This window comes from Odocoileus virginianus, chromosome 18 (genome assembly GCF_023699985.2).
Source record: "Odocoileus virginianus isolate 20LAN1187 ecotype Illinois chromosome 18, Ovbor_1.2, whole genome shotgun sequence".
Classification (NCBI taxonomy): domain Eukaryota; kingdom Metazoa; phylum Chordata; class Mammalia; order Artiodactyla; family Cervidae; genus Odocoileus; species Odocoileus virginianus.
Genome location: NC_069691.1, coordinates 34,647,658 through 34,674,886, shown reverse-complemented (window position 1 = coordinate 34,674,886; position 27,229 = coordinate 34,647,658). Strand labels below are relative to the sequence as shown.

The 27,229-nt window shown below is 38.9% G+C and overlaps 1 protein-coding gene across 5 annotated transcripts in view; it reads right to left on the bottom strand.

Moving 5' to 3' along the window:
• The window catches only part of ADAMTSL1 (ADAMTS like 1), a 1,044,920-nt gene that overhangs the window by 425,669 nt on the left and 592,022 nt on the right, over positions 1–27,229 (bottom strand). For all 5 annotated transcript variants that reach the window (XM_070480552.1, XM_070480554.1, XM_070480555.1 and 2 more), the window contains one exon: positions 5,035–5,162. In XM_070480552.1, the coding sequence (XP_070336653.1) occupies positions 5,035–5,162 (128 nt within the window). The remainder of the gene's footprint in view (positions 1–5,034; positions 5,163–27,229) is intronic.

The following is a 27,229-nucleotide window of genomic DNA, read 5'->3' as shown; positions in this document are numbered from 1 at the left end:
AAGTCTTGTGAACCTTAATTGGATGTTATGACAGAGATGAGGTGAAATTTTTTAAGAGAAAATTTCTGTTTAAGAAGCCAAATCTTAACATTAAAATTTTTCTTTTGGTATTATTACACATCAAATCTTAACATCAAAAATGTCTTTTGATATTTATTAAGTTTATAAATTATTTGATAACTAAAGCTTCTATTCATGTAAGTATCAACATTATGGGAGAAAAACTGTTTGCAATTAAAAAGTCAGAGGAGTTAGCTTATTTTCCCTTAGCACGATTATTATGAAATGACAAGGTTGAATGATCTTCCTTATTCCCATGAGATAAGACTCCCTGGGGCTATTTATTTTAATTTTTCTATGTTTATATTGACAACATTCTGGGAGCCACATCCCTTTGGAATAATATCATAATCTTAATTTTTTTAGGCACCTCTATGGTGTGATGATTTTTATCTCTTGTTCATTTAATAATTTTGTTCAACTCAGAAGAAATTGTATTCAACTCAAGAATTCAATTCATGGATCCAGTGGTTAAGAATCCGCCTTCCAATATAGGAGGATGCAGGTTCTATCCCTGGTCCTGGCTGGGGAGTTAAGATCCCACATGCCCTGGAGCAACTAAGCCTGTGAGCCACAACTAGAAAGAGCCAGCATGCTCTAACTAAGATCAATGCAGCCAAAAATAAATAAATAAGTACTTTAAAAAAAAGAATTCAATTCAAAATGTTTTAACTTTAAAAAATGTTTTCAACCTTATAGGTACGCCTTTTGTTTGTTCTTTGGCCATCTATGAAGTTGACAAGTTTTTCATCTAATCAGTTGGGATTTAATAAAGTATTCATACTCAATGTATTAAATAATCTATTCTATTAATTTATTAATCCATAGTGTTAATTAGTCTGGAGATTGATTTGGCATTTCAGAAAGTAAAAAAGGTCACAAAAACTTAAAAAAAAAAAAGGTCACAAAAGATTTACAGCAAAATGCAATAATCAATGTTCCAATATCAGAAACTGGGAAAATCAAGCACTGCTTCTTTTCTGTGAGTGCAGAGAAAAGACAGGGGAGAAGCCAAGCACGTGATTCTGCTCAGTATCTCTCTGGGTCAGGGCTGCTTTCCCAGCCTTAAGCACTGCCAATTGAGAATGAAGGGTTTTACACGTAATGCTTGTTTATAATTTCACTGTGTTTTTTTCTCCACTGATTTTTTTTCAAAAGATCGCTTTGAGAAGATGTTCTACACTCAGGGGGTTAACCAAGCCTCCTCCAAGCTCCTAGTCCATCAGGGAACATAGTATTTAACTCCAGAAGTAGAATTGTCATCTATTCCATAAAATCTATCTTAGCTTCCTTTATAGTTTTATAATATTGGGAATAGAATAATTGTTTTCTGATAGATTTAAAACTATTAATATCAGACATTAATGTGAACAATAACATCATATCACTAGGACTGGAAAATTAGCCTAGCAGATGAATGCAGCAGGGGATGGAAGTTACTTGGGCTGAACTGGAATGCTGACCATTACAGTACCACACACATTCTAGTTACCTACTGGGCCTATAAGGACATACACATTCATAACCGCTGATCTTTCCCAAGAGTTAGTAAGGTGACTGAATTGAACTTGGATGTATAAATATGGAGTGGAGAGATGAGAGAAAACGCAGTAAGTCCATTAACTGTTAAAAATGAATTGCCACATTCTTAGATATACCCATCAAGTAAAATTAGATATTTAATTTTCAAATACATGAGGTTTTTAAAGTATCTTTGATATTAATTTTTTATTTGATATTAATTTCTCATTTAAAATCTTTCTTTGCTGCAATCACCCTTTCAGTCTTTGAATTTTATTGAAAGGGCTCCCCTGGTGGCTCAGACAGTAAAGAATCTGCCTGTAATACAGGAGATCCAGGTTTGATCCCTGGGCCAGGAAGATTCCCTGGGGAAAGGAATGGTTACCCACTCCAGCATTCTTTCCTGGAGAATTTCATGGACAGAGGAGCCTGGTGGGCTACAGTCCATGGGGGTCACAAAGAGTTAGACACGATTGAGCGACTAACACTAAATGTATATCACTAAAATAACTTTATTGAGACTTTCAATGTCTAAGTCAAAGATCTCTCTTGGTAAATGTCACATTTCACTTGAAAATATGTGGGTTATTTTCAAATATCTTGACATTGATTTCTACCATAATTCCACAGTGATAAGAGAACAGACTCTGTATGATTTCATATGTTTTATGTCCCTGGATATATTCTAGAGTCTCCTAGTTTACAGCCTATGGGAACTTGAATAGAATTTGTATTCTACTGTTGTGTGAAACTGTATAAATCTTAATTATGTTGAATTGGTTCATGGTGCTTCTCAGGTCTACTGTATCTTTCTACTTTTCTATATATTCATTCTATTAATTTTTGAGAGTTTGATATTGAAACGCCAACTAAAAATCTTAATTTATCTACTTAAAAAATAATTGTAATATATAGTGGAACTATATGTAACTTGGTTCTGTATTTTCAAAGTCTCCTGTAAATGTGTTATAATACTTTCATAATTAAAAAAAAATTTTTTTAATGAATTTCCACAAAAGACCATCTATGGTAGACTGCAAAAATGGTCTCAGTTCTTTACCAACCTGGCATCAAATGCCTTTCCTTGTAACATTTTTGCTCTCCCACACTGACTTTGAACTTGGTCATGTTATTTACTTTGGTCAATGTACATCTTCAGAAAAAATATGACAGAGCTATTTATCAGTGCCCAACATACAGTAGGACACCATTCTTCAATAGGGCTTGTGTTGTGAAGTGACTTTATACTGAACTGTACTGACTCTGATTCTCTTGAGAAAAACAACACATGGGGTGAATTCAGTTCTGCAGTCCATTTTTTCCCCTATTTCTTTATATTCCTACCAGATTTGGAAATGCATTTGTTTGAAACCTTTTCTCTTCTTCTTCGAATCCCTAAAGAATAGGTGGTTCACTCCTCTCCCTATTTTTTATTATTTCCTATCTACCCCAGTGTGGGTTTATTGAATGCATTTTTTTAATATTTGAAAGTCAAATAGGACATATATGTTTATAAATTTTATACTTTTCATTCTGGTTTTTCAGTTCATTATAAGTAGACAACAACCAATATTTTTCATAGTATCTTTTTTTTTAAGAAAAGTGGTCACACCCTTTCTCTTTAAGAAGTTTTTTTTTTTTTTTTTAATTGGAGTGCCTTGCAAAATGTTGTGCTAGTTTCTGCTTTACAATGAAGTATCTTAATAAAATCTTAATGACTGGAGTTTTAATATACTAGGTGACAAACATGGTAGTTCTGAATTTCACAGGACATCCATGTTTGATGATTTGCCAAATGACAGACTTCTGCTTGTGGTTCTAATTCATTCCTGAAGCTGTTTCTCAGTCTCTCGCTCAGTACAAGATGCTCGCAATGTAACATTTACATTACTGACCCAATATGAAATTTCCTATACATTTCTTACCAGCTTTGTGAGACACATGTTTTGGCTCATCCCTATAGAATATTTCAGCATGCTAATCTGGGCAAACTATATAATAGGAATATTCCAAATTTGTACCTTTTGACTTTACTGTTTACATCTATTTTCAGTTATGCCTCACAGTGTCACCACCATGTAGCAACATATAGTGAAGATTTACAAAGTTTTGATATTCAAGATTAACAGAACAGGTGAATTCCTAAGGATGAAAGATCTATTCTTTCTATTTAGCTCACAGATCTGGTTTGATATGAAGCTGGCCTCCAAAGAAGACAGACAAACTCACTAGTTGATTCAACCAACAGACTCATCTTCTGGGTAGACCCAAATACCAGAATGGCTAAATATCGGAACTGATCTGGTAACTTTCAAGATATGGCTTTCAGTCATGTTTCCCAGAGTATGTTATTTACACTGGGGCCTCTGTGGAACCAAAATGATCTCTAGTTATCAATGGATCCAGTGAGGGAACATCTATCGAGCTTTTACTGTCTCTCAGACTCTGCACAGACCTGGAGGATATGGAAAAAATGAGACTTGGACCCTGATTTCAAAAAATTCTCACTCTAATCAGAATAAATTGACGTTTTCCTGAAACTACATCTCACCACTTTCTGTTGCTTATGAAAAGTCTAGAAAAATCAGCAGATGCATAACTTGTCCTTCCTCTGTTTCACATATTATAATATATAATAATTTTGATCAAACCTCTTCCTTGCCACATATAATACTTTTCACTGTCAAATAAAATTTGACATTTCATTAAACTATTACCTTTCATTACAAATATTACCATAGTACTTTGTATTTTATAGTTTGGAGAAAAATCTAGTCATAGACTACACAACTCAAGAAGTTTTGACTTATTATTATTCTAAGTAAAGACTTTCCAGTCCAGTACCTCAAGCCTTTTCCTTTCAGCTTAGCCACTCTTAACTTCCCCTTTCATCATCGTCCCACTATTCACATCCCAATTTCCACAGCCATTTCTATTCTTCCAAATCTCCTTATGTGCACAACTCACCATTCAGGAAACGGAATGACTTTGGGGAACTTCTGACCATTACAACGTCTAAAAAATCATAGCCTTCATTTTCAAACTACTGGTAACATTGGAATACAGCATAATATGCTACTAATGTTAATATAATTGTGATTAGTCACCACAGTTGTTAAGATGGTACCAAAAGTATAATACATTATGGAGCTATAGATACTAGATCCATTTTTGACAATTCATTTTTAATAATATATTTTCCTTCCAGTTCTAACATGAAAACAGATGAGAAAACGTGCTTGGTGAATGAGATAAATTCTATGGAGCTTATCACATAAGAGTATCTAAATACCTAGCAGGAGATGGTCGCATTTAATTCTTTGGGCCTGCCTTTCATTCCTTCAATCCGGATTTGTGTGCAACAAAACGCTCTGCTTTGCCCCCAAGGTACAGCTCCGACCTGCTCCCGCGGGGTCTTGCAAGGGAGCCTTACCCTGTGGGTTCAGGACTTACTTGCTGCTGAGGCAGCGTCTCAGCGAGTAGGAGGCCCCTCCGCCGCAGGTGCGCGAGCACTCGCTCCACGGGCCCCAGGCGTCCCACAGGCCGTCGCGGTCCTCCTCAGAGCGCGCGGTCCTGGAGCTCTGTGAGGAACGAGAGCGCGGTCAGTATGAGTCCTCAGCGAACCCGGAAGCGTGTGTCCTAACCGTGGGTGGCCTCGCGTGTCTGGACACGAGGGCCTTGTGGAGGACGAAGCTGAGCGCAGAGTCTCAGATTCTTTCCAATTAATCATGTACATATGTTTGGGCGGAGGAATATTTGAGTGCAAGGACCCCAGGCTGTGACTGGAAAAGGCCAGGGCCTGCATGAATGGGAGTGAATGGGAAAAGGTGGCCAGAACTAGCAGTCTGGGTCAGAGGAAGGTAAACTGCCCTGAAGTCAAAGTTTCATGAGACTACTCTTTGCCGTTCTGTGAGGAGAGAAGCGTCACTCAAGAGATGTTTCTGCTCTGAGAAAATTGGCATGTGCATACTGTCACTGCTTTCCAAAATTTAATGTTTTATACAATGGACTTTTTTTTTTTAAATGAAGCAGCATCATTCTTGGTTTTTAGACTTCTCAATAAGAATAATTGTATGAATTAACTGTAGTAATACAAGGACTAGACAGACAGATTTGCTTGTTATTGACAGACTTCCTAGTGAAATCTGCATATACTCTAAGGAAAACTATTATGTGTAGGTGTCTGTGTAGTGCTTCACACTTCTTAGAAGAGTTAAAGAGAAAATTGGTGCCAGTCTTATAATAGTTAATTGAACAGATTTTGGAGTTAGAAACTGCCTGGGTTTGGATATGGATTCTGTTTTTTAACTAATTATGTGTCTGTGCACAAGTAATTTCCCACCTCTCTACATTTCAATTTTCCTTTCTATAAAATGGGGATAATATAACCATGCCACAATATCCACATGTGTCCCTGTGCACGCATGCGCGCGCACGCACACACACACACACACACACACACTGTAAAAAGACTAGTTATATAAACTAAACTTAGGACAAGTTTCAGAGTAAATCACAAATAAATATTTCTGATTATTATGTTATTATAAATTGAGAACATATCTTTATGTATGTTCACAGTTGTATTAGTCTGTTCATGCTGCCATGACAAATTAGCAGACTAGGTGTCTTAACAGAAATTCATTTTTTCACAATTCTGGGATCAAAGTCCAAGACCAGGATGCCAGCATGGTTGGCTCCCAGTGAAGACTTTCCCCTTAGGTTGCAGATGGCTGCCTGTTCACTTTGTGGTCATATGACCTCCACTTTCCGTGAGTAAGAGAGGGAGAGTGAGCTCACTGGTGTCTCCTGTTAGTAGTGCATTAATCACATCATGAGGGCCCCACCCCTACAATCTCATCTAAACTAATTCTCTCCTAAAGGCTTTATCTTCAAATAGCATCACACTGAACATGAAGGTTTCAACATTTGAATTTGCAGAGGACATAGCTCAATCCATTGCAAGAGTTCTACAAATAACTAGTGGAAACTGTGGCCAAGTTACTTTACTGAATAAACCAGGTGATATCCATATAATAAAGGTGGTATCATTTCATGTCAAAGGCATACACATAACAAATGTTAAAATTTCAAAACTATATTTGGAAAAAGCAATTTGTAAAGAAAATGTGTATGATAGGCTATATGATGGTTTCACGTTCAGTTTGTTTTCTCTGAGGAGACAGCATAAGCAGAAAGAACATGGAATACAAAGGCAACGGGAGGGCAACCTTTTACAAAGCATTGTGAGAAACTGAGATGATGCAGGTAAAGTAACCAGCATATAGTAGGCTGTATAAATGGCAGCTCTTATTATTATTATTTTTAAAGACTTTCTCACACCCTATCTAGTTATACTCAAGGCTGTATCACCCAATTAGGAGGAGTCCCTGAAAAGGCAAAGAACATTGTATCACCCCTAGAAAACTATTTATTTTGAAGTAATGGGATTCTTTACAAATATGTAGCTATGGGACTCATTTGTCAAACTGACTACTCCTTGGAACTTTTACAACCTGTACAAATGAAGTCACAAACTTGGCCTTAGAGTATTGTATCAAGGAATGTCTAACTGGTACATATTGTATTTACATTCCTGAATCATTTGAAATAAGTAGTGGGATAGATAATGGTTAAAAGCAGAGACATAGACCTACTTGGGCTTCCCTGGTGGCTGAGTGGTAAAGAATCCACCTCACAATGTAGGACAGATGGGTTTGATCCCTGAGTTGGGAAGGTCCCCAGGAGAAGGAAATAGCAACCCACTCCAGTATTCTCGCCTGGGAAATCACATGGACGGAGGAGTCTGGCAAGCAATAGTCCATGGGGTCACAAAAGAATTGGACATGACTTGGCGACTAAATAACAACATAGACCTACTTAGCCTACAGTGGAATACTGGCTCCAGAGCCTCCCAGCTGTAATTTACTTATGCTTCAATTTTCTTATCATATATTGGGAAGAATAAAGCTATCTATATTCCTGAGACATTGTGAGGATTAGAATAGTTAATATATAAAAAGCACACAAGGCAGAAACAACCCAAATGTCCATGAGAGGATGAATGGATAAACAAAGTGTGCTGTATTCATAAAACAGAATGTTATTCAGTCTTACAATATGACCCGGTCATACCACTAGTGGACACATACCCTGAGAAAACTGTAATTCAAAAAGACACCATGCACTTCAGTGTTCTTTGCAGCATTATTTACAATAACCAGGACAATGGAAGCAACCTAAATGCCCATCAACAGGTGAATGGATAAAGAAGATGTTCTACATATATGCAATGGAATATTACTCATATATAAAGAGGAACGATATTGGGTCATTTGTAATGATGTGGATGGACCTATAATCTGTCATACAAAGTGAAGGAAATCAGAAAGAGAAAAGTAAATATCATATATTAATGCATATATATGGGTTTAGAAAAATGGTAGAGATGAACCCTTTTTTGGGGCAGGAATAGAGACACAGGCATAGAAAACAGATGGGTGGACATGGGGTGGAGGTGGTAGAATGAACTGGGAGACTGGGATTGCCATATGGGCACTTCCACGTGTAAAACAGATAGCTAGTGGGATCCTGCTGATTAGTGCAGGGAGCTTGCAGTTCAATGCTCTGAGGTGACCTAGAGGCGTGGAGGTCCAAGAGGGAGAGAATACTGGTATACATGTAGCTAACTCACTTTTTTGTACAGAAGAGACTAATACAGCAATGTAAAGCAAATATATCCAAATAAAAAAGAGTAACATTTTTTTTAAAAGGCAGGAAATTCTGACACATGCTATGACATGGATAAATGAGGAAATTATGCTAAATGAAATAAGCTAGATACAAAAGTATGACTATTACATGAGTTCACTTACAGGAGGTACGTAGAGTAGTCAAATTAATAGAGACAGAAAGTCAAATGGTGATTCCTAGGGACTGAGGGGAGGGAGGGAATGGGGAGTTATTGTTTAATGGACACAGAGTTTCAATTTGAGAAGATGAAAATAATTCTGGAATTAGATGCTAGTGATAGCCCCACATAACAATGTGAATGTACTTCGTGCCATTGAACTGTACACTTAAAAATGAGTAAGATAGTATATTTTATGTTATGTATGCTATACCACAATAAAAATAAACATATATGCACATTTTTAAAAACTCATAAGCCCTAAATAATAAATACTATTTAAGCATTTTATACCATTATTATTGATCTAATATTAATTATTATTATCATTTATACATACATATGGGATCTAAAAGGTACATGAGAAGGTAACAATGCTTTTTTCTTTTTCTGCTGAGCTTAGTTGAGACACTGCACTCTGTAAATTTCATCTTTCTTAAAACTTCAACTTTCCCACAGCAAAAGCTTTCAGTCACCTGTCACATGACACTGACCTGGTGATAAGATCTGCCAGGAGTTTGAGGTTCCTATAAAATGCAGCACAGAATGTGAAAGAGAAACCCATTGATTACCCTCAGATCTGTCCTTTCTAAAGTATTTACTGAGCTCTAAAGCCTGTTTTTTAAGGTTAATAAAACCAATCTCTAATCATACAGGATATTCTTTTTCCAAGCATAATTACCTAGTGAGAGAGAAAAGACACTTTGCCATTGAAATATACATACTGAGTCTCTTGCTCATCCAGTAAGTTCGTTCCTTAGATTTGTAAAAAGCTTTTGTGCACCTCCTGACTCCATTTTTGTTTGCTCTGTGTGGTTGGAAGATGGTTCTGTTGAGAGTGTATTTGACTGATATAGCAATTATTTATGTGGCACAGATGCATTGTACAATGCAATTTCCTTTATTTTATTAAAATTCAATCTGAGATGAAAACCAGTGTCACAAATGCTAGCATGCATGAAGTAATTAAAATAAGCAAAATGAGTGGTTACAAATCATGATACTATCCAGGTACTACAACTGAAAAAAAATTCACACACAGTATTCACATGTGAACTCTTCTTTCATGTGAGGTAAGAACACATGAATGCCAAATCCTGGAGCCATTTCTCCCTGGTGGCTCTCTGGATAAGATATTTAGAAAATAATGTCTGGTTGGGAGGGGGGATCGGGATGGGGAACACATGTAAATCCATGGCTGATTCATGTCAATGTATGGCAAAAACCACTACAATATTGTAAAGTAATTAGCCTCCAACTAATTAAAAAAAAAAAGGAAAAAAAAAGAAATAATAAATAAATTAAAATGTAGAAAATAATGTCTGGTTGAAATCTGGCTTTTCTAGAGAAGGAAATTGTTTCAGACTCTGTGCTAAAGTTGCTTGGTAGTTTTCATGTGCCTGGTAGGGAAATTAAAATGGAGGAAGTCTTGCTCAGCTTTCAGAAGAAGGAGAGCAGATCTCTTACCTGCCTCTGACCTGGACACTGCCCAGATACCCTGCCTGCCTGCAAGCACAGCAAGTAAGATGGCATTTTAGATAAGAAAGGGAATGGGTCTTGGAATTCTTGAGACCCTGGAATTCTGGCTAACCCCTCAAGATCTAATGAAATCCTGTGACTCACAAGGTGAAACAAATTGCATTGTAAAAGTTAAAAAAAAAAAAAAAAGAAAAAGAAAAAAACAAAACAAAGCTGCATTTCAGCACACAAACTAATAATGATAGTATCAGTTTGTGGCCTGGGATTATAAATGGGAGTCTCCAAAACTACAATTTGAAATTTCACCCATGGATTGGATACACTGCCTAGGACCTTTTTCCAATTAGGACTCCAGATTGCTGTTAATGAAGGGCTTCCCAGCACTGTTTAAGTATGGATGTTGGTCAGCCCAATTTGGTGATGCATGTGCTGTTACTTTTCTCTACTGTTTCTATTTCTTTTCTTTTAATGACTGCATATTGAAAATAAGTCAAATAATCCTCTATTAAATATTGAAACTTGTTGTGTGTGACAAGTGGTTTCTTTTGTTAACAAATTCTTTGAACCTAAAGCCAAAGTAAAACTTTCAGCAAAACATAAATTGGCACTCTGAGAAGGGTTCATGAAACAAAATGCCACTCTTTAAAAACAAAGAGGTTAAGACTAATCAAGTTTTTATTCCCTGATACGAAGATTTGCCTTACTGCTCATTAGCTACTTAGTGGAGCATATCCACTGGATTGTGTGAAAATTAGGATCCCAAATTAAAATGGGCCAAAGCTTTTGATGTTATTAAATGTTTGCAGCTCATGCCAAATGAGAAAGAATAAGAATGTACCATGCAGGCTTGGAGAGGCTAGATCCTCCTCTTTGTCTACTGTAAGGTGCATGAGGCTAGATTAAAATTAGTTGAAGGTATGGCAATAGCAGAAGGGAAGCAAGAATTAGAGAAAGAATCATGTGATGAGCAAGGATGATTGTCCATGTTACAATGTCAAAATTATATTTTAGCTGAGCAAGTCTTCACTTTCCAGTCGGTAGCCAAAAAAGCTCCTGTGGAGGTTGCACAAGCTAAATTATCAGCAGCAATGTGGCACGGCGAAGTTAACAAAAAGAAAGTTCATCTGGCGAAAGGTAAAGCCAGAGGTAGACTTGGTCCCCAGTGCTTGGGATGGGGTTATCTGGAATGATAGTTCGAACACAGAAGCAGATGATAATGCAGACTAGAGAGCACAACCTAGCTCTATGCAAGCCAAGGCGGAATCAAAACCCATACGCTCAGCCAACATGGCATTGGAAAATGGAAACGGATGCCCAGGGGAATACCATAAGGAAAGATACCCTTGAGGATTACACAGAATCGATGACATTTTAAGCACATTTACTGAGAGGTCTGGACAGCCCTTATTTCTTGAGTAGTGTGCATATATGACACTGAGGTAGCTGGAATTCTCATAGATGAGGATGACACAAATATATCTGGTACATCAGTAATGATTTGTTTGTGCAACAAGCTTTTAGAAATAAAAGTCAAAGTCCAGAGACTCAAATCTACTAGAAGTGGTGGCTGAAGCCTGTGATAAGATATAACCTTTAGAATCTACATGACCTGGGAGTGAATGCTCTTGGTATTCTTTAAAGGACTGTGTTCAGAGACTAAAGGAGGAGGCTATGAAATGTAAAGCATGAGGATGAGATGTCACAAATGCCTTTAACAGTACAAACAAGAAAGATCTTTAAAACAGCCCCTCCCAGCTACAAGCATGTCATTTTAACCCTTTTGTTAAATGAGATGGGCACTCCCATTAATGAAGCAATTAATAAAGTTCAGCAGTTAGGTGACTTAGGAGAATTGAATTTCCAAAAGACAGAGGATAGATAACTGAATAAAAGCAATAACAGAGTATCTAAAAAGGAGATGGGATTTCCTTAAAGAGGGAGGCCCTAGAGAGAAAACTGATGGAGTAACTATTACAGAATTATGGGACATATACTGTAGGGAGGGATTAGATATAAGAAAGGTTTCCCAGGACACTGTTATGGATAAGGAACAGGAGGAAGGAAAAGGGGGACCAAAGGAAATAATACATTTAGGATGATGGTGGTGAAGATGAATCTAAGTACTCAGATTTTTCCCCCAATCCAATTTATCCCTGGAAGGATTTGGGGAAAAATAAAATGAAACAATGAGTTGTGGCCAAGCTCTGGTAAATTGTTGGGGTAGAAAAGATATGGGGCCTCATGTTAAAGTAATGATTTTTTTTTTTAAAGAGCTCACAAATGACTGAGGGCATTAACTGATACTGGAGTGGAGGCCTCGTTAATATGGAATCCAAAGGATTTTAAAGAACAGAAAGTGATAGGAACTGGCCTTGGAGGTAAACAGAAACTATACAAACTAAAATTGATTTAAAAATAGGGCAATTACCTCAAAGAATTTATTCAGTAATGATCATTCCTGTTCCAGAATATACAATTATGATTGATAACTTGGTTGGCAGGACTCTGAATATTGAAGTGGGGACATATCAATTGGGAGTGCATGCTTTAAAGTTGGCATCTCCTGTAATTGTGGGAAAGTTAAGCATGACCCCCAAAAGCTGCTGGCCCTAATAAATTAGTTCAACTGAAATAGTACTGAATTCCTGGGGTACAGGCTGAAATTTATAAAGCTACACAAAATCTGTTAGAGGCTGGAATATCAATTACCAAGTCTACTGACAGCAGTATGGTGCTGGAGCCGAGAGTGGCCGAGAGGAGCTACCCGACATCCAAGGTCAGGAGTGGCAGCTGCGCTTTGCTGGACCGTCGTGAGGAGATACCCCACGTCCAAGGTCAGAGAAACCCCAGTAAGATGGTAGGCACTGGAGTGGCTGTGAGGATACCCCACGTCCAAGGGCAAAGGAGTAACCCCAGCAAGATGGTAGGAGAGGCGAATTTGCGTTTAGAATAAATATCCCGGCAGAGATGATCAGAGGGCTCAAACAAACCCTGTCTGCACCAGGGCCCAGGGACCCCACAGAGACTGAGGCAGAACTGTGTCTGAGCGTCTCCTGTGGAGGTAAGGGTCAGCAGTGTAGGTGAAACAGACTTGGGTAAGGCATAAACCCTCTTGGAGGAGGTCACCATTAACCCCACCATGGAGCTGCCAGAACTTACACAGGACTGGGAAATAGATTCTTGGAGGGCACAAACAGAACCTTGTGCACCAGGACCCAGGAGAAAGGAGCAGTGACCCCACAAGAGACTGACCCAGACTTGCCTGTGAGTGTCCAGGAGTCTCCAGCAGAGGTGTGGGTCGGTGGTGGCCTGCTGCAGGGTTGGGGGCACTGAGTGTAGCAGTACATGCATGCAATCTTTTGCAGGAGGTCACCATTATCATCATTACCTCCACCATAGTTTGGCCCCAGGTAAATAGCAGGGAGAGAACACAGCTCCAGCCAGCAACAGAAAACAGGATTAAAGATTTACTGAGCATGGCCCTGCCCATCAGAACAAGACTCAGTTTCCCCCTTAGTCAGTCTCTCCCATCAGGAAGCTTCCATAAACCTCTTATCTTTCTCCATCAGAGGGTAGACAGGCTGAAAACCAGAATCACAGGAAACTAACCAATCCAATCACATGGACCACAGCCTTGTCTAACTCAATGAAACTCAATGCCATGTAGAGCCACTCAAGACGGATGGGTCATGGTGGAGAGTTCTGACAAAATGTGGTCCACTGGAGAAGTGAATGGCAAATCACTTCAGTATTCCTGCCTTGAGAACCCCATGAACAGTATGAAAAGGCAAAAAGATAGGACACTGAAGGATGAACTCCCCAGGTCGATAGGTGCCCAATATGCTACTGGAGATCAGTGGAGAAACAACTTCAAAAAGAATGAAGGGACAGAGTCAAAGCATAAACAACACCCAATTGTGGATGTGACTGGTGATGGAAGCAAAGTCTGATGCTATAGACAGCAATATTGCATAGGAACCTAGAATGTTAGGTCTGTGTACCAAGGCAAATTGGAAGTGGTTAAACAGAGGATAACCATAGTTCATAGTTCAGGTGGCTCAGATGGTAAAGCATCTTCCTGCAATTCGGGAGACCCAGGTTCGATCCTTGGGTTGGGAAGATTCCCTGGAGAAGGAAATGGCAACCCACTCCAATATTCTTGCCTGGAAAATTCCACGGATTGAGGAGCCTGGTGGGCTATAGTCCACGGGGTCACAAAGAGTCGGACATGACTTAGCGACTTCACTTTCAAATAGAGGACGGCAAGAATGAATGTCAACACTTTAGGGATCAGCAAATTAAAATGGACTGGAATGGGTGAATTTAACTCAGATCACCATTATATCTACTACTGTGGGCAAGACTCCCTTAATGGAGTAGACATCATAGTCAACAAAAGAGTCTGAAATGCAGTACTTGGGCGCACTCTCAAAAACCACAGAATGATCTCTGTTCATTTCTAAGGCAAATCATTCAATATCACAGTAATTCAAGTCTATGCCCCAACCAGTAATGCTGAAGAAGCTGAAATTGAATGGTTCTATAACAACCTACAAGACGTTCTAGAACTAACACTCAAAAAAGATGTCCTTTTCATTACAGGGGACTGGAATGCAAAAGTAGGAAGTCAAGAAACACCTGGAGTAACAGGCAAATTTGGCCTTGGAGTACAGAATGAAGCAGGACAAAGGCTAATAGAGTTTTGTGAGAAGAACACACTGGTCATAGCAAACACCCTCTTCCAACAACACAAGAGAAGATTCTACAAATGGACATCACCAGATGGTCAACACCAAACTCAGATTGATTATATTCTTTGCAGTCAAAGATGGAGAAGCTCTATAAAATCAGCAAAAACAAGACTGGGAGCTGACTGTGGCTCAGATCATGCACTCCTTATTGCCAAATTCAGACTTAAATTGAAGAAAGTAGGGAAAACCACTCGACCATTCAGGTATGACCTAAATCAAATCCTTTACAATTATACAGTGGAAGTGAGAAATATTAGGGGACTAGATCTGATAGACAGAATGCCTGAACTAAGGAGAGAGGTTCGTGATATTATACATGAGACAGGGATCAAGACCATCCTCAAGAAAATGAAATGCAAAAAAGCAAAATGGCTGTTTGAGGAAGCCTTCCAAATATCTGTGAAAAGATGAGACGTGAAAAGCACACAAGAAAAGGAAAGATAAACCTATTTGAATGCAGAGTTCCATAGAATAGCAAGGAGAGATAAGAAAGCCTTCCTCAGTGATCAGTGCAAAGAAATAGAGGAAAACAATAGAATGGGGGAAAAGTAGATATCTCTTATAAAAAATTAGAGATACCAAGGGATCATTTCATGCAGAGATGAGCTTAATAAAGGACAGAAATGGTATGGACCTAACAGAAGCAGAAGATATTAAGAAGAGGTGGCAAGAATACACAGAAGAACTATATAAAAGAGATCTTCATGACCCAGATAATCACAACGGTGTGACCACTCACCTAGACCAGAAATCCTGGAACATGAAGTCCAGTGGGCCTTAGGAAGCATCACTATGAACAAAGCTAGAGGAAGTGATGGAATTCCAGTTTAGCTATTTCAAATCCTAAAAGATGATGCTGTGAAAGTGCTGCACTCAATATGCCAGCAAATTTGAAAACCTCAGCAGTGGCCACAGGAAAAGGTCAGTTTTCATTCCAATCCCATAGAAAGGCAATGCCAGAGAATGCTCAAACTACCACACATTTGCACTCATCTCACATGCTAGTAAAGTATGCTCAAAATCCTCCAAGCCAGGCTTCAACAATATGTGAACTGTGAACTACCAGATGTTCAAGCTGGTTTTAGAAAAGGAGGAGGAACCAGAGATCAAATTGCCAACATCCGATGGATCATTGAAAAAGCAAGAGAGTTCCAGGAAAACATCTATTTCTGCTTTATTGACTAGGCCAAAGCCTTTGACTGTGTGGATCATAACAGACTGTGGAAAATTCTTAAAGAGATGGGAATACCAGACTAGCTAACCTGCCTCTTGAGAAATCTGTATATAGGTGAGGAAGCAACAGTTAGAACTGGGCATGGAACAACAGGCTGGTTCCAAATAGGAAAGGGAGTACATCAGGCTGTATATTGTCACCCTGCTTATTTAACCTATATGCAGAGTACATCATGCGAAATGCCAGGCTGGATGAAGCACAAGCTGGAATCAAGTTTGCCAGGAGAAATATCAATAACCTCAGATATTCAGATGACACCACTCTTATGGCAGAAAGTGAAGAGGAACTAAAAAGCCTCTTGGTGAAAGTGAAAGAAGAGAGTGAAAAAGTTGGCTTAAAACTCAACATTCAGAGAACTAAGATCATGGCATCCGGTCCCATCACTTCGTGACAAATAGTTGGGGAAACAGTGGAAACAGTGGCAGACTTTATTTTGGGGGGCTCCAAAATCATTGCAGATGGTGACTGCAGTCATGAAATTAAAAGACACTTACTTCTTGGAAGGAAAGTTATGACCAACCTAGACAGCATATTAAAAAGCAGAGACAATACTTTGCCAGCAAAGGTTAATCTAGTCAAGGCTATGGTTTTTCTAGTAGTCATGTATGGATGTGAGAGTTGGACTATAAAGAAACCTGAGTGTCAAAGAATTGGTGCTTTTGAACTGTGGTGTTAGAGAAGACTCTTGAGAGTCCCTTGGACTGCAAGGAGATCCAACCAGTCCGTCCTAAAGGAAATCAGTCCTGAATATTCATTGGAAGGACTGATGTTGAAGCTGAAATTCCACTACTTTGACCACCTGATGGGAAGAGCTGACTCATCTGAAAAGACCCTGATGCTGGAAAAGAATGAAGGCAGGAGGAGAAGAGGACGACAGAGGATGAAATCATTAGATGGCATCACTGACTCAATGGACATGAGTTTGAGTAAACAGGAGTTAGTGATGGACAGGGAGGCCTGGTGTGCTGCAGTCCATGGGATCACAAGGAGCTGAACACGACTGAGGAACTGAACTGAGCTGAACTGATGTCTACTGAATGGAATAACCCTGCATGGCCAGTAAAGAAAAGCCATGGCTCTGGGAGAATGTAGATTCCCAGGAACTAAACAAAGAAACTCCACCTCTGACCACTGCAATTCCTGATACTATAACTTTAATAGAATGAATACAGAGCCATCTGGGGCAATGGTATGCAGTAACTGACCTGGCTTATGCTTTCTTTACTATACCCACAAAAGAACAATTATGGAATCAATTTGCTTTCTCATGGCGAGGGTGACAATATACCTTTACTTGCTTGCCACAAGGTTATGTGCACAGCCCTATTATTTGTCACCAACTTGTAGCTGAGCATTTAGACCACATAAAATATCTGATGATGTACAAATATCTCATTATATCAATAATATTATGATACAAGACCAACTAAGGAAAAAGTGTTAAAAACCCTAAACCAACATGTGTTAATATCTTAAAAAACAAAAGATGAGAGATTAATCTTTCCAAAATTCAGAAACCTGCCCAACATTTTTGGAATACAATGGGCTAAAGGACATAGAAAAGTTTTACCTAAGGCTAAACAAACAATAGGAATATAAAACTCCCCAGAAAAAAAGGAAGACTCAGAAAGTCATTAGGGCTCTTTGGTTTCTGACAATAGTATACTCCACCTTTGGGCCAGATATTGAATCCACTTTACAAAATAACTAGGAAGAAATATGACTTTCAATAGGCTTATGAGCAACAATAGGCTTCTGATGCTATTAAATGTGTAATATAGCATGCTTTAGACCTACGCCAGTACAACCAAGTGACATAGAATTGTATGTGTTTATAAGTGATTTGTATGCTAATTGGAGCTTGCAGCAAAAATATCAAGGCAAAAGAATGCCTTTGAGCTTCTAGAGTAGTAGTTTCCAAAGGCTGAGAGAAATTATACTACCTTTGAAAAACAGTTAAGGGCTTGTTATTGGGCTTTGACTGACACAGAACAACTGACTGTAGATCATTCCCTAATATTGAAACCTCAAGTGCCAATCATGCAGTGGGTACAAAGTTTGCCCAAAACCCACAGCATAATAAAACAGAAATGATATATTCAAGACCAAGCCAAACCTGGGCCATGTGGGGTCGCCTACTTACATGCAAGGATTTCTGAAATTCCTATTGAAGGCCTTGAACAAGGCTAAAATTAGGTCCAAGAAAACTGAGTCACCTGTAAAATGGCAAAAGCCTTTTGACTCTTTAACTGCACAAGAAAAACCACATGTATGGTTTGCTGATAGATCAGTTACATATATAGGATCCACGCACTATTGGAAAGTGCTGGCACATAATCCGGTCTCTGCTGAATTGCTGACTACTGGTGAAGGTTAAAGTAGCCAATTTGTTTAGTTACATGCTGTTTATCAGGTATTATGCACAGAATCTTTGTTAGTAGCCAAAGGATAGGCCATTTGGCTCCCCAACAGGTAAAGAGTAACTGGCAAATTCACTCTGAAGAGCTATGGGTAAAGAATTATGGTCTGACATTAGGGAAATTGCTCAAACCACTAATGTTTCAGGCTTTCATGTAGATGCTCACAGTGTTCCAAACTCTATGGAATGATGGTATAACTCTATTACAGATGAACAAAACTGAATCCAAGCAGTATAAACTGATCCTTACTCCATCAGCTTAAAAGGTTTGACTTTGTGGGCACACCAAAAATATGGCCATCTGGGAGAAAAAGCAGCATACAGGCTCAGGACCAAGGTATTTCCTTAACCATGGATCTCATTAAATCTGTTATTTTACAATATCCAATTTGTCAACATATTAAGCATAGAAGTTTGCTATAACTAGTCAAATGACAATTGACATCTGGCAACCTGCCTGGGCAGATATGAGAAATTCATTATATTGGTCCATTAATTTGAGATAAAGAATGCCAATATGTATGTACTGCTGTGGATACCTATTCTGGATATTTAGTGGCATTCCTTTTGGAAAAGCCAATCAGACTAATACTACTAGAACTAATTAATTTATAATATGGTGTCCCACTCCAAATTCAGAGTGACAATGGGTCACAATTTAAAGGTAAGTTAATACAAGAGTTTGCCCAGGAACATAATACACAGTGGATTTTTCCATTGAATAATCCACTTTAACAGCAATTAATTAAACTTGGAGAGGGCTCTTATAAAAACTGGAGAACTAACTTGAATACTGCCCTCAATATTTTAAGTAATAGACCTATAGGAAAATCAGAAATTCCTTTGATGAGAATGACTATTTCAAACGTACAGATTCATAAAACAGACTTCAGTCTTGAAACAACTGATTATTGATAAATTAGTCCAGGAGCACTAGCTCTTTTCTGAGCTACTCCTAAGGCTGTTGGACTGGATTTGTACTCTATATCTGAATACAGACTTATTAAAAGATTGATATGTGTTATTTCAACCAGTATTAGAATTAAAATGCCCTCCTGGACACTTTGAATTAATCAAAGAATGTTCCAGTTCAGTTCAGTCGCTCAGTTGTGTCCAGCTCTTTGCAACCCCATGGACTGCAGCACCCCAGGCCTCCCTGTCCACCAACTCCTGGAGTCCACTCAAACTCATGTCCATTGAGTCGGTGATGCCACCCTACCATCTCATGCTCTGTTGTCCCCTTCTTCTCCCTCCTTCAATCTTTCCCAGCATCAGGATCTTTTCAAATGAGTCATTTCTTCATATCAGGTGGCCAAAGTACTAGAGTTTCAGCTTCAGTCTTTCCAATGAACACCCAGGACTGATTTCCCTTAGGATGGACTGGTTGGATCTCCTTGCAGTCCAAGGGACTTTGAAAAGTCTTCTCCAACACCACAGCTCAAAAGCATCAATTCTTTGGCGCTCAGCTTTCTTTATAGTCCAACTCTCACATCCATATATGACTACTGGAAAAACCATAGCCTTGACTAGATGGACCTTTTTTGGCAAAGTAATGTCTCTGCTTAGCCTTAAAAGGGCTCTGTGTCTCTGGGGGAGTTATAGAACCAGACCACCAAGAAGAAATCCAAGTAATTTTACAAAATGAGGGAAAGGATGATTTGTTTATTAATAAACATGATCAAATTACCCAGTTGCTGATTTTGCCAGGTGCAATTGACAAAGAACAAAAGCAAAAACCTACCACCTTATTCATAGTTAGGGACAATGAAGGATTTAGATCCACAAATGAAATACACTAAAGTCTGGGTGAAGCCTGACTGTCCTCCCATATCTTTTGATGTAATTGCACAGAGGAAGGATAATACATATTAGTGACGATCCTCAGACAGGAAAAATGGAAATATGTGCTATTAACCCACTGTTATTCTCATGAATAGAGTATTCTTGGAAGCCTGACTGTATTGGGGATTTTCATTCATGCCTCAACATTCAAGAATATGCTACAATTTAAAAAAAAATGGGGAATATTCAGATGAAGAAATAGGAGCCAGAACTGAACTCAGGATAACTCCACCTGCCCTGTAAATGAGGCCTATCCTTCTTAAATTATGACTTTCTATGGACAAAATTTCTATCTGGCCATGAGTAAGACCCGACAACCTCTGGGATTGAGCTTTTGTACAATCTCCAAACACTTCCTCTTTGATAGTAGAACTAAACCCTCATGCTTCCATAATGTGCTGTAATATATCAGAAATTTCTTCTTGCCCTACTGTGGGCCAACAAATGCACAGCATCATAAACTCTTGTAGAAGTGATGCTACTTTGAAACTATATAGTGGAAGATCTACACAAAATGTATCTTTAGCATAAGTTCCTATGCTAATATACTTCAATAACTCTCAAATTACTGGAACAGGTACCTGGATAGATGTCCTTACAACTTTGGGGATTCATCTGAAAGTTACTCCCCACTTATTAGAATTTAACAATGTACTCAGGTAGCTCCAAATTGTCAGAAATTTGTTTAAATTTTAACATTACCGTTCCAGCCCATCCTAAATGTAGGATTAGGAGAGCATGGTTTAATGCTCTATTAGGAACTGCTGGCACTGGAATGGACCTGATAAATACTACTGATGTAGAAATTTTAGCATCCAGATTACATAATATTAGTAAAAATATAGCACAAGCCTTGACCATTAATGCTAAATGGATCCCTACAACATTAAACCAACATGAACTTAGCTTAACATATGATGCAGAACTTTTTGCAGTTGTTTAATAACTCAGTTGTAACTATTTCATCTTGGGATTCCCAGGTGGCTCAGTGCTAAAGAATCCCCCTGCCAATGCAGGAGACACAGGTGTGATCTTTGGATTGGGAAGATCTCTTGGAGAAGGAAATGGCAACCCACTCCAGTATTCTTGCCTGGAAAATCTCAGGGAGAGAGGAGCATGGTGGGCTACAGTCCATGGGGTCACAAAAGAGTTGGACATGACAGCAATTAAACAACAAGAACATTTCAGCTACATCAAACTGAATCCTTAACTGACATGTTTCATTGGGCTGTTTGTTCCATGCAGCTGTTATATGACCTTGCTCAAAAGTATAAGGCCCAAGGAATTTTAATGTCTACTAATGCGTATGCATGGAAGAAATTATTTAGAGAATGGATTACTAACAATCACTGGGTGCTGCTACTGCTAAGTCACTTCAGTCGTGTCTGACTCTGTGCGACCCCATCCCTGGGATTCTCCAGGCAAGAACACTGGAGTGGGTTGCCGTTTCCTTCTCCAATGCATAAAAGTGAAAAGTGAAAGTGAAGTCGCTCAGTCATATCTGACTCTTTGCGACCCCATGGACTGCAGCCTACCAGGCTCCTCCATCCATGGGATTTTCCAGGCAAGAGCACTGGAGTGGGGTGCCATTGCCTTTTCTGAACAATCACTGGGTATTAATCCCTAAAAGCATTACCAAAGGCACTGGTCCCAGGGAACCTTATATAATTATAACATAGCATTATAACATAAGTATTAGATGCCAATTCCATGAGGTATCCACTGTATTTGAAGAAGAGTATTGGTTGCCACATTGAACTGGGAATTATTTGGATTTTAATAATTGTACCTACTTACTGTGGCAAGGCTACTAAGGGATTGCTATGTGGACCAATGCCTTACCTTTGGGAACCTGTCTTATTGGAGAATTCCATTAATTACTGTGAATGGACTATCTTTCTTAAATGCTATGTTTTTTGAAATAGCCCCTCAATTTGTATGTATTGTAACCACTGATGTAGAAAATACTTACACATATCAGTTAGGAACTCCTTTTTTCTGGATGCCTAACACATGTTGATCATTTATACTGGAACAGGACCATCTATTACTTTCTCCCACATGAGAACTCAGGTATTGTGAACTCAGATATTATTCCCTATACTTTCTGTTCCCAACATTAGCTTCCTCTTAGAACATTAATGTAAGATTTTGCAAGGAACCAGTTACAAAATTTCACAGATAAATGTTCCTTGATAGAACACTCTGTTACTACTCTTCCTGCCAATAAGTTAATGGATGTGAGAGTTGATGTACAAAAACACTTCTCATTCATGGTGGGTGTTTTCTTTACTAAATCCCATACTGCTGAACATTGTTTGCTGGACTGTTTGATACATTACTTGTCTCTTTGATCACTTTATTTCTATTGACTATCTGGAATTGTTATTTGACTTATAGATTTAAAAAGACTGCTCATGTTATTTTGCTCTATTCTTATGCTCTTCAGCCTAAACAATCCTGAGGCCAACTGTTAGGGAAATTAAAATGGAGGAAGTTTTGTTTAGGTTTCAGAAGAAACAGGCCTCTGACCTGCTTCTGACCTGCCTGGACACTGCCTGGATTCCATGCCTGTCTGCAAGCACAAAAGGGAGTGGTCTTAGAATTCTTGAGCCCCTAGAGGTCTGGCTAACCCCCCAGCCGCACCCCGGAGCCTAATGAAATGCTGTGACTCACAGGTGAAACAGCATTGTAAAAGCAAAAAAAAAAAAAAAACCCAAAAAACAAAACAGAACTGCATTTTTCTTGGAAACTGATGATATCAGTTCATGGCCTGAGCAGGAGTCCCCAAAACTGCAATTTGAGGTCATCACCCATGGGATGGATGCACTACCCAGGACCTTTTCCCAACTGGGACTCTAGACTTCTTAGCACTGTTTAAGTCTGGATGTTGGTTAGCCCAATTTGGTGATGAATGTGCTGTTACTTTTCTCTGTTGTTTTTATTTCTCCTCTTTTAAAGATTGCATATTGAAATTAAGTCAAATAAACAACCCTCTATTAAATACTGAAACTGTTTACTGTGTGTGATGAGTGGTTTCTTTTGCTAATGAATCCTTCAAACTTAAAACAAAAGTAAAACTTTTGGCAAAACAGTGCCTTGTCTGGAGAGGCACTAAAATGGCTCTAAGGTGAGGGCTCACTGACTAAACATCTTACCTCATCACCAGTTACAAGTTTCAGCACAACTAGACATATTAAGCATCCACATTTCTTTGAAGGAGATTGCACGCTAGTCCAGAAGCAAGTCACAGACCTATTCTTCAAACTGGAACAAACTCCAATCTTTTTTTTAACCAGCAGGATAAACATAATTCATTTCAACTGAATTCATGTTTAATGTCAGAGAAAGTAATTTTCCTCCTCTTTAACTGTGCCAAATTTTTACATTTATAATCATAAATGACATTTCAGCAATGCCTTGCAGGTCACTTAAGACCTAGAAGCATTTGCCTATTACAGTTGTTAAGAAAGCTTTTGTGATAAATAACTTTTGTGCTTATCCAGGTGAGATGTTTTTTATTCCTTTCATTGTGGAATGTGCATTCTTCCCTTCACAGTAGCATTTTTTTAAAACTGAAAACTCTGAATTGCATCTTGGAAGAAAAACTGAGGCAGAAGAAAACAGGAATAATGAGGTGTCAGCAAGCAATGCTGCTTGTTTCTGAAACTGAAAATCTAAGCTTTTCCCCTGCATTCCAAGCAATGTTTCTCGATTTTATTTCCGTCACTTGAACCTAATATTTTAATGTCAGTGTCTCGGAAACAAGGCCATGAATGCTATGGAAACAGAGTGATTAAGAGATTATTCCTGACTACTGCTGGAAATTTCAGTGACAGTATCAGGTGAAAGGATGATCTTTAGCTACTGATAGATAGAAGACTAAAGAGCAGCCATTAAATTCTATATGTAAGCCAAGGATTTACCAATAGGTTTATCAGGAAAGGTCAAAACTGCATCTGATATTGAACTTGAGGGGAAAGTTCATTGTAAATCTCCTTCTTAGTGTAGGACTTATTTTTCTATATAGTCATTAGATGGGTTAGAATGAATAATTGGTACCTGACATTTCAGAAATCTAATGAACACTGAGAGGAGAAAGTCCTGAGTCTTGGGTCTATAATCCTATAGAAATTGAATACTTCCCTTGAGTTATTCAATTTAGACAAAGTCTATCTATTTCTAGATCTTTGGTGCTACACGATGACCTTTTAATGTAGCACTGTCGATGACTGTTAAATCAACTAGTCGATCTTTTAACACTCAGAGGTGAAGGGTGCCAACCCTGCACTCAATCAAAAATCTAGTATAATTTATGGCTAGCACTCTCTCCTTGCAGTTCCTCCACATTCACAGGCCATGTAGTACTATACTACTTACTATTGAAAATTTTCAATATAAGTGGACCTGTGCAGTTCAAACCTGTGTTGTTTAAGGGTCAACTGTACTTTCTTGCTAGAAAACTCAGCCATCAGCTCCCTGGTTCCATCCATCCTTGCTCCTGGTCAGTTAAGTGTCTCCAAGCCTCTATCCATGCCAATTCCATGGAATATGGTCTGTGACTGACACCATTATATACCTCCCAACTATTTCAAATCCTAAAAGATGATGCTGTGAAAGTGCTGCACTCAATATGCCAGCAAATTTGGAAAATTCAGCAGTGGCCACGGGACTGGAAAAAGTCAGTTTCATTCCAATCCCAAAGAAAGGTAATGCCAAAGAATGTTCAAACTACCACACATTTGCACTCATCTCACACGCTAGCAAAGTAATGTTCAAAATCCTCCAAGCCAGGCTTCAACAATACATGAACTATGAACTTCCGGATGTTCAAGCTGGTTTTAGAAAAGGCAGAGGAACCAGAGATCAAATTGCCAACATCCATTGGATCATAGAAAAAGCAGGAGAGTTCCAGAAAAACATCTATTTCTGCTTTATTGACTAGGCCAAAGCCTTTGACTGTGTGGATCATAACAGACTGTGGAAAATTCTTAAAGAGATGGGAATACCAGACCGTCTGACCTGCCTCCTGAGAAATCTGTATGCAAGTCAAGAAGCAACAGTTAGAACTAGACATGGAACAACAGACTGGTTCCAAATTGGGAAAGGAGTACGTCAAGGCTGTACATTTTCACCCTGCTTATTTAACTTATATGCAGAGTACATCATGCGAAATGCCAGGCTGGATGAAGCACAAGCTGGAATCAAGATTGCCAGGAGAAATATCAATAACCTCAGATATGCAGATGATACCACCCTTATGGCAGAAAGTGAAGAACTAAAGAGCCTCTTGGTGAAAGTGAAAGAGGAGAGTGAAAAAGAATGGCTTAAAACTCAACATTAAGAAAACTAAGATCATGACATCTGGCCCCATCACTTCATGGCAAATAGATGGGGAAACAATGAAAACAATGACAGACTTTATTTTGGGGGCTCCAAAATCACCACAGATGGTGACGGCAGCCATGAAATTAAAAGATGCTTCCTCCTTGGAAAAAAGTTATGACCAAGCTAGACAGTATATTAAAAAGCAGAGACATCACTTTGCCAACAAAGGTCCATCTAGTCAAAGCTGTGGTTTTTCCAGTAGTCATTTACGGATGTGAGAGCTATACTATAAAGAAAGCTGAGTGCTGAAGAATTGATGCTTTGAACTGTGGTGTTGGAGAAGACTCCTGAGAGTCCCATGGACTGCAAGGAGATCCAACCAGTCCATCCGAAAGGAAATCAGTCCTGAATATTCATTGGAAGGACTGATGCTGAAGCTGAAACTCCAATACTTTGGCTACCTGATGTGAAGAACTGGCTCATTTGAAAAGACCCTGATGCTGGGAAAGATTGAGGGCAGGAGGAGAAGGGGACGACAGAGACGGAGACGGTTAGATGGCATCACTGACTCGATGGACATGAGTTTGCATAAACAGGAGTTGGTGATGGACAGGGAGGCCTGGCGTGCTGCAGTCCATGGGGTCACAAAGAGTCAGACATGACTGAGCAACTGAATTGAACTGAACTGAAAGAATATTCAAAGATTAGAAGAACATCTCTAAATCCATCAGCCTCAGAAAGGTGTCATTTTCTCGCCATCAGTGACTTATCTAAACATGGTTTTCATCTGATAATTTTGTGGCTAATTTCAGAGGCAACTTCAACAACCCAGTCTCAGGTGAACAAGTTTAAATGTGACAGCTACAAGTAGTTATACACTTAGAGTAATCTCATGAAGAAATAGTTTCCCTGTACCTCACAGTCCAATAGACATTACCTTCTATATACCTCCTTATCCAGAACCTTCCTCTTACTGGAACCTGAACAGGTTCAAGGACTTAGGGAAGGTATTGTAGGATGAAGAACAAATTAGCAATAAGAAGACTTAAGAGTTATATTTGCTCTGAGACACACACATATAGATGTGGTATTTGGAAAATATTTTTTCCAAATGTTTTAAGAAGGGGTCAAGCTATACAGAACAAAATGAAAACAAAAGTAGGTGCTGAGGAAACGGATGATAGGTTTTTTGTAAAACTGAAGTCATATAACAGATGAAGTTATATTATAAGCAGTGTTTTTCAGACACCAACAGAGTCTCAAAAGTAGCAAAGTGGGTAACAGGACCAATTGGAAGAGTGGTTCTTACTCTTTCAAGATCAGTGAGGAACCACCTGAATGTCTGGTTTTCCTCTTCTCCCAGACAGAGAGCATTTAGCTTAAGCCATCTGGATCTGTGTATGTGACTGTACTAAATGGATGTCACACACCTCAAAATTAAAAAGGGGGGGGTGACTCCTCCAGTGATGAGAGAACCATTTTTCCTGCAGTGTGCCCATGCAAAGTGGAGAAATCCATACACAAGAACGTCCCGTTCATGTACCAAGCTTTGGAAACAAATCTGCAGACTTCATTTTTAGCTCCCCCTCCATTAGGTTCCTATAAATCTTATCTAATCCTTGGCTTCTTTAACAACTTGGAATACGCGTTCTGCTGCCAACTGTACGTGGTCAGCGTTGTGATGC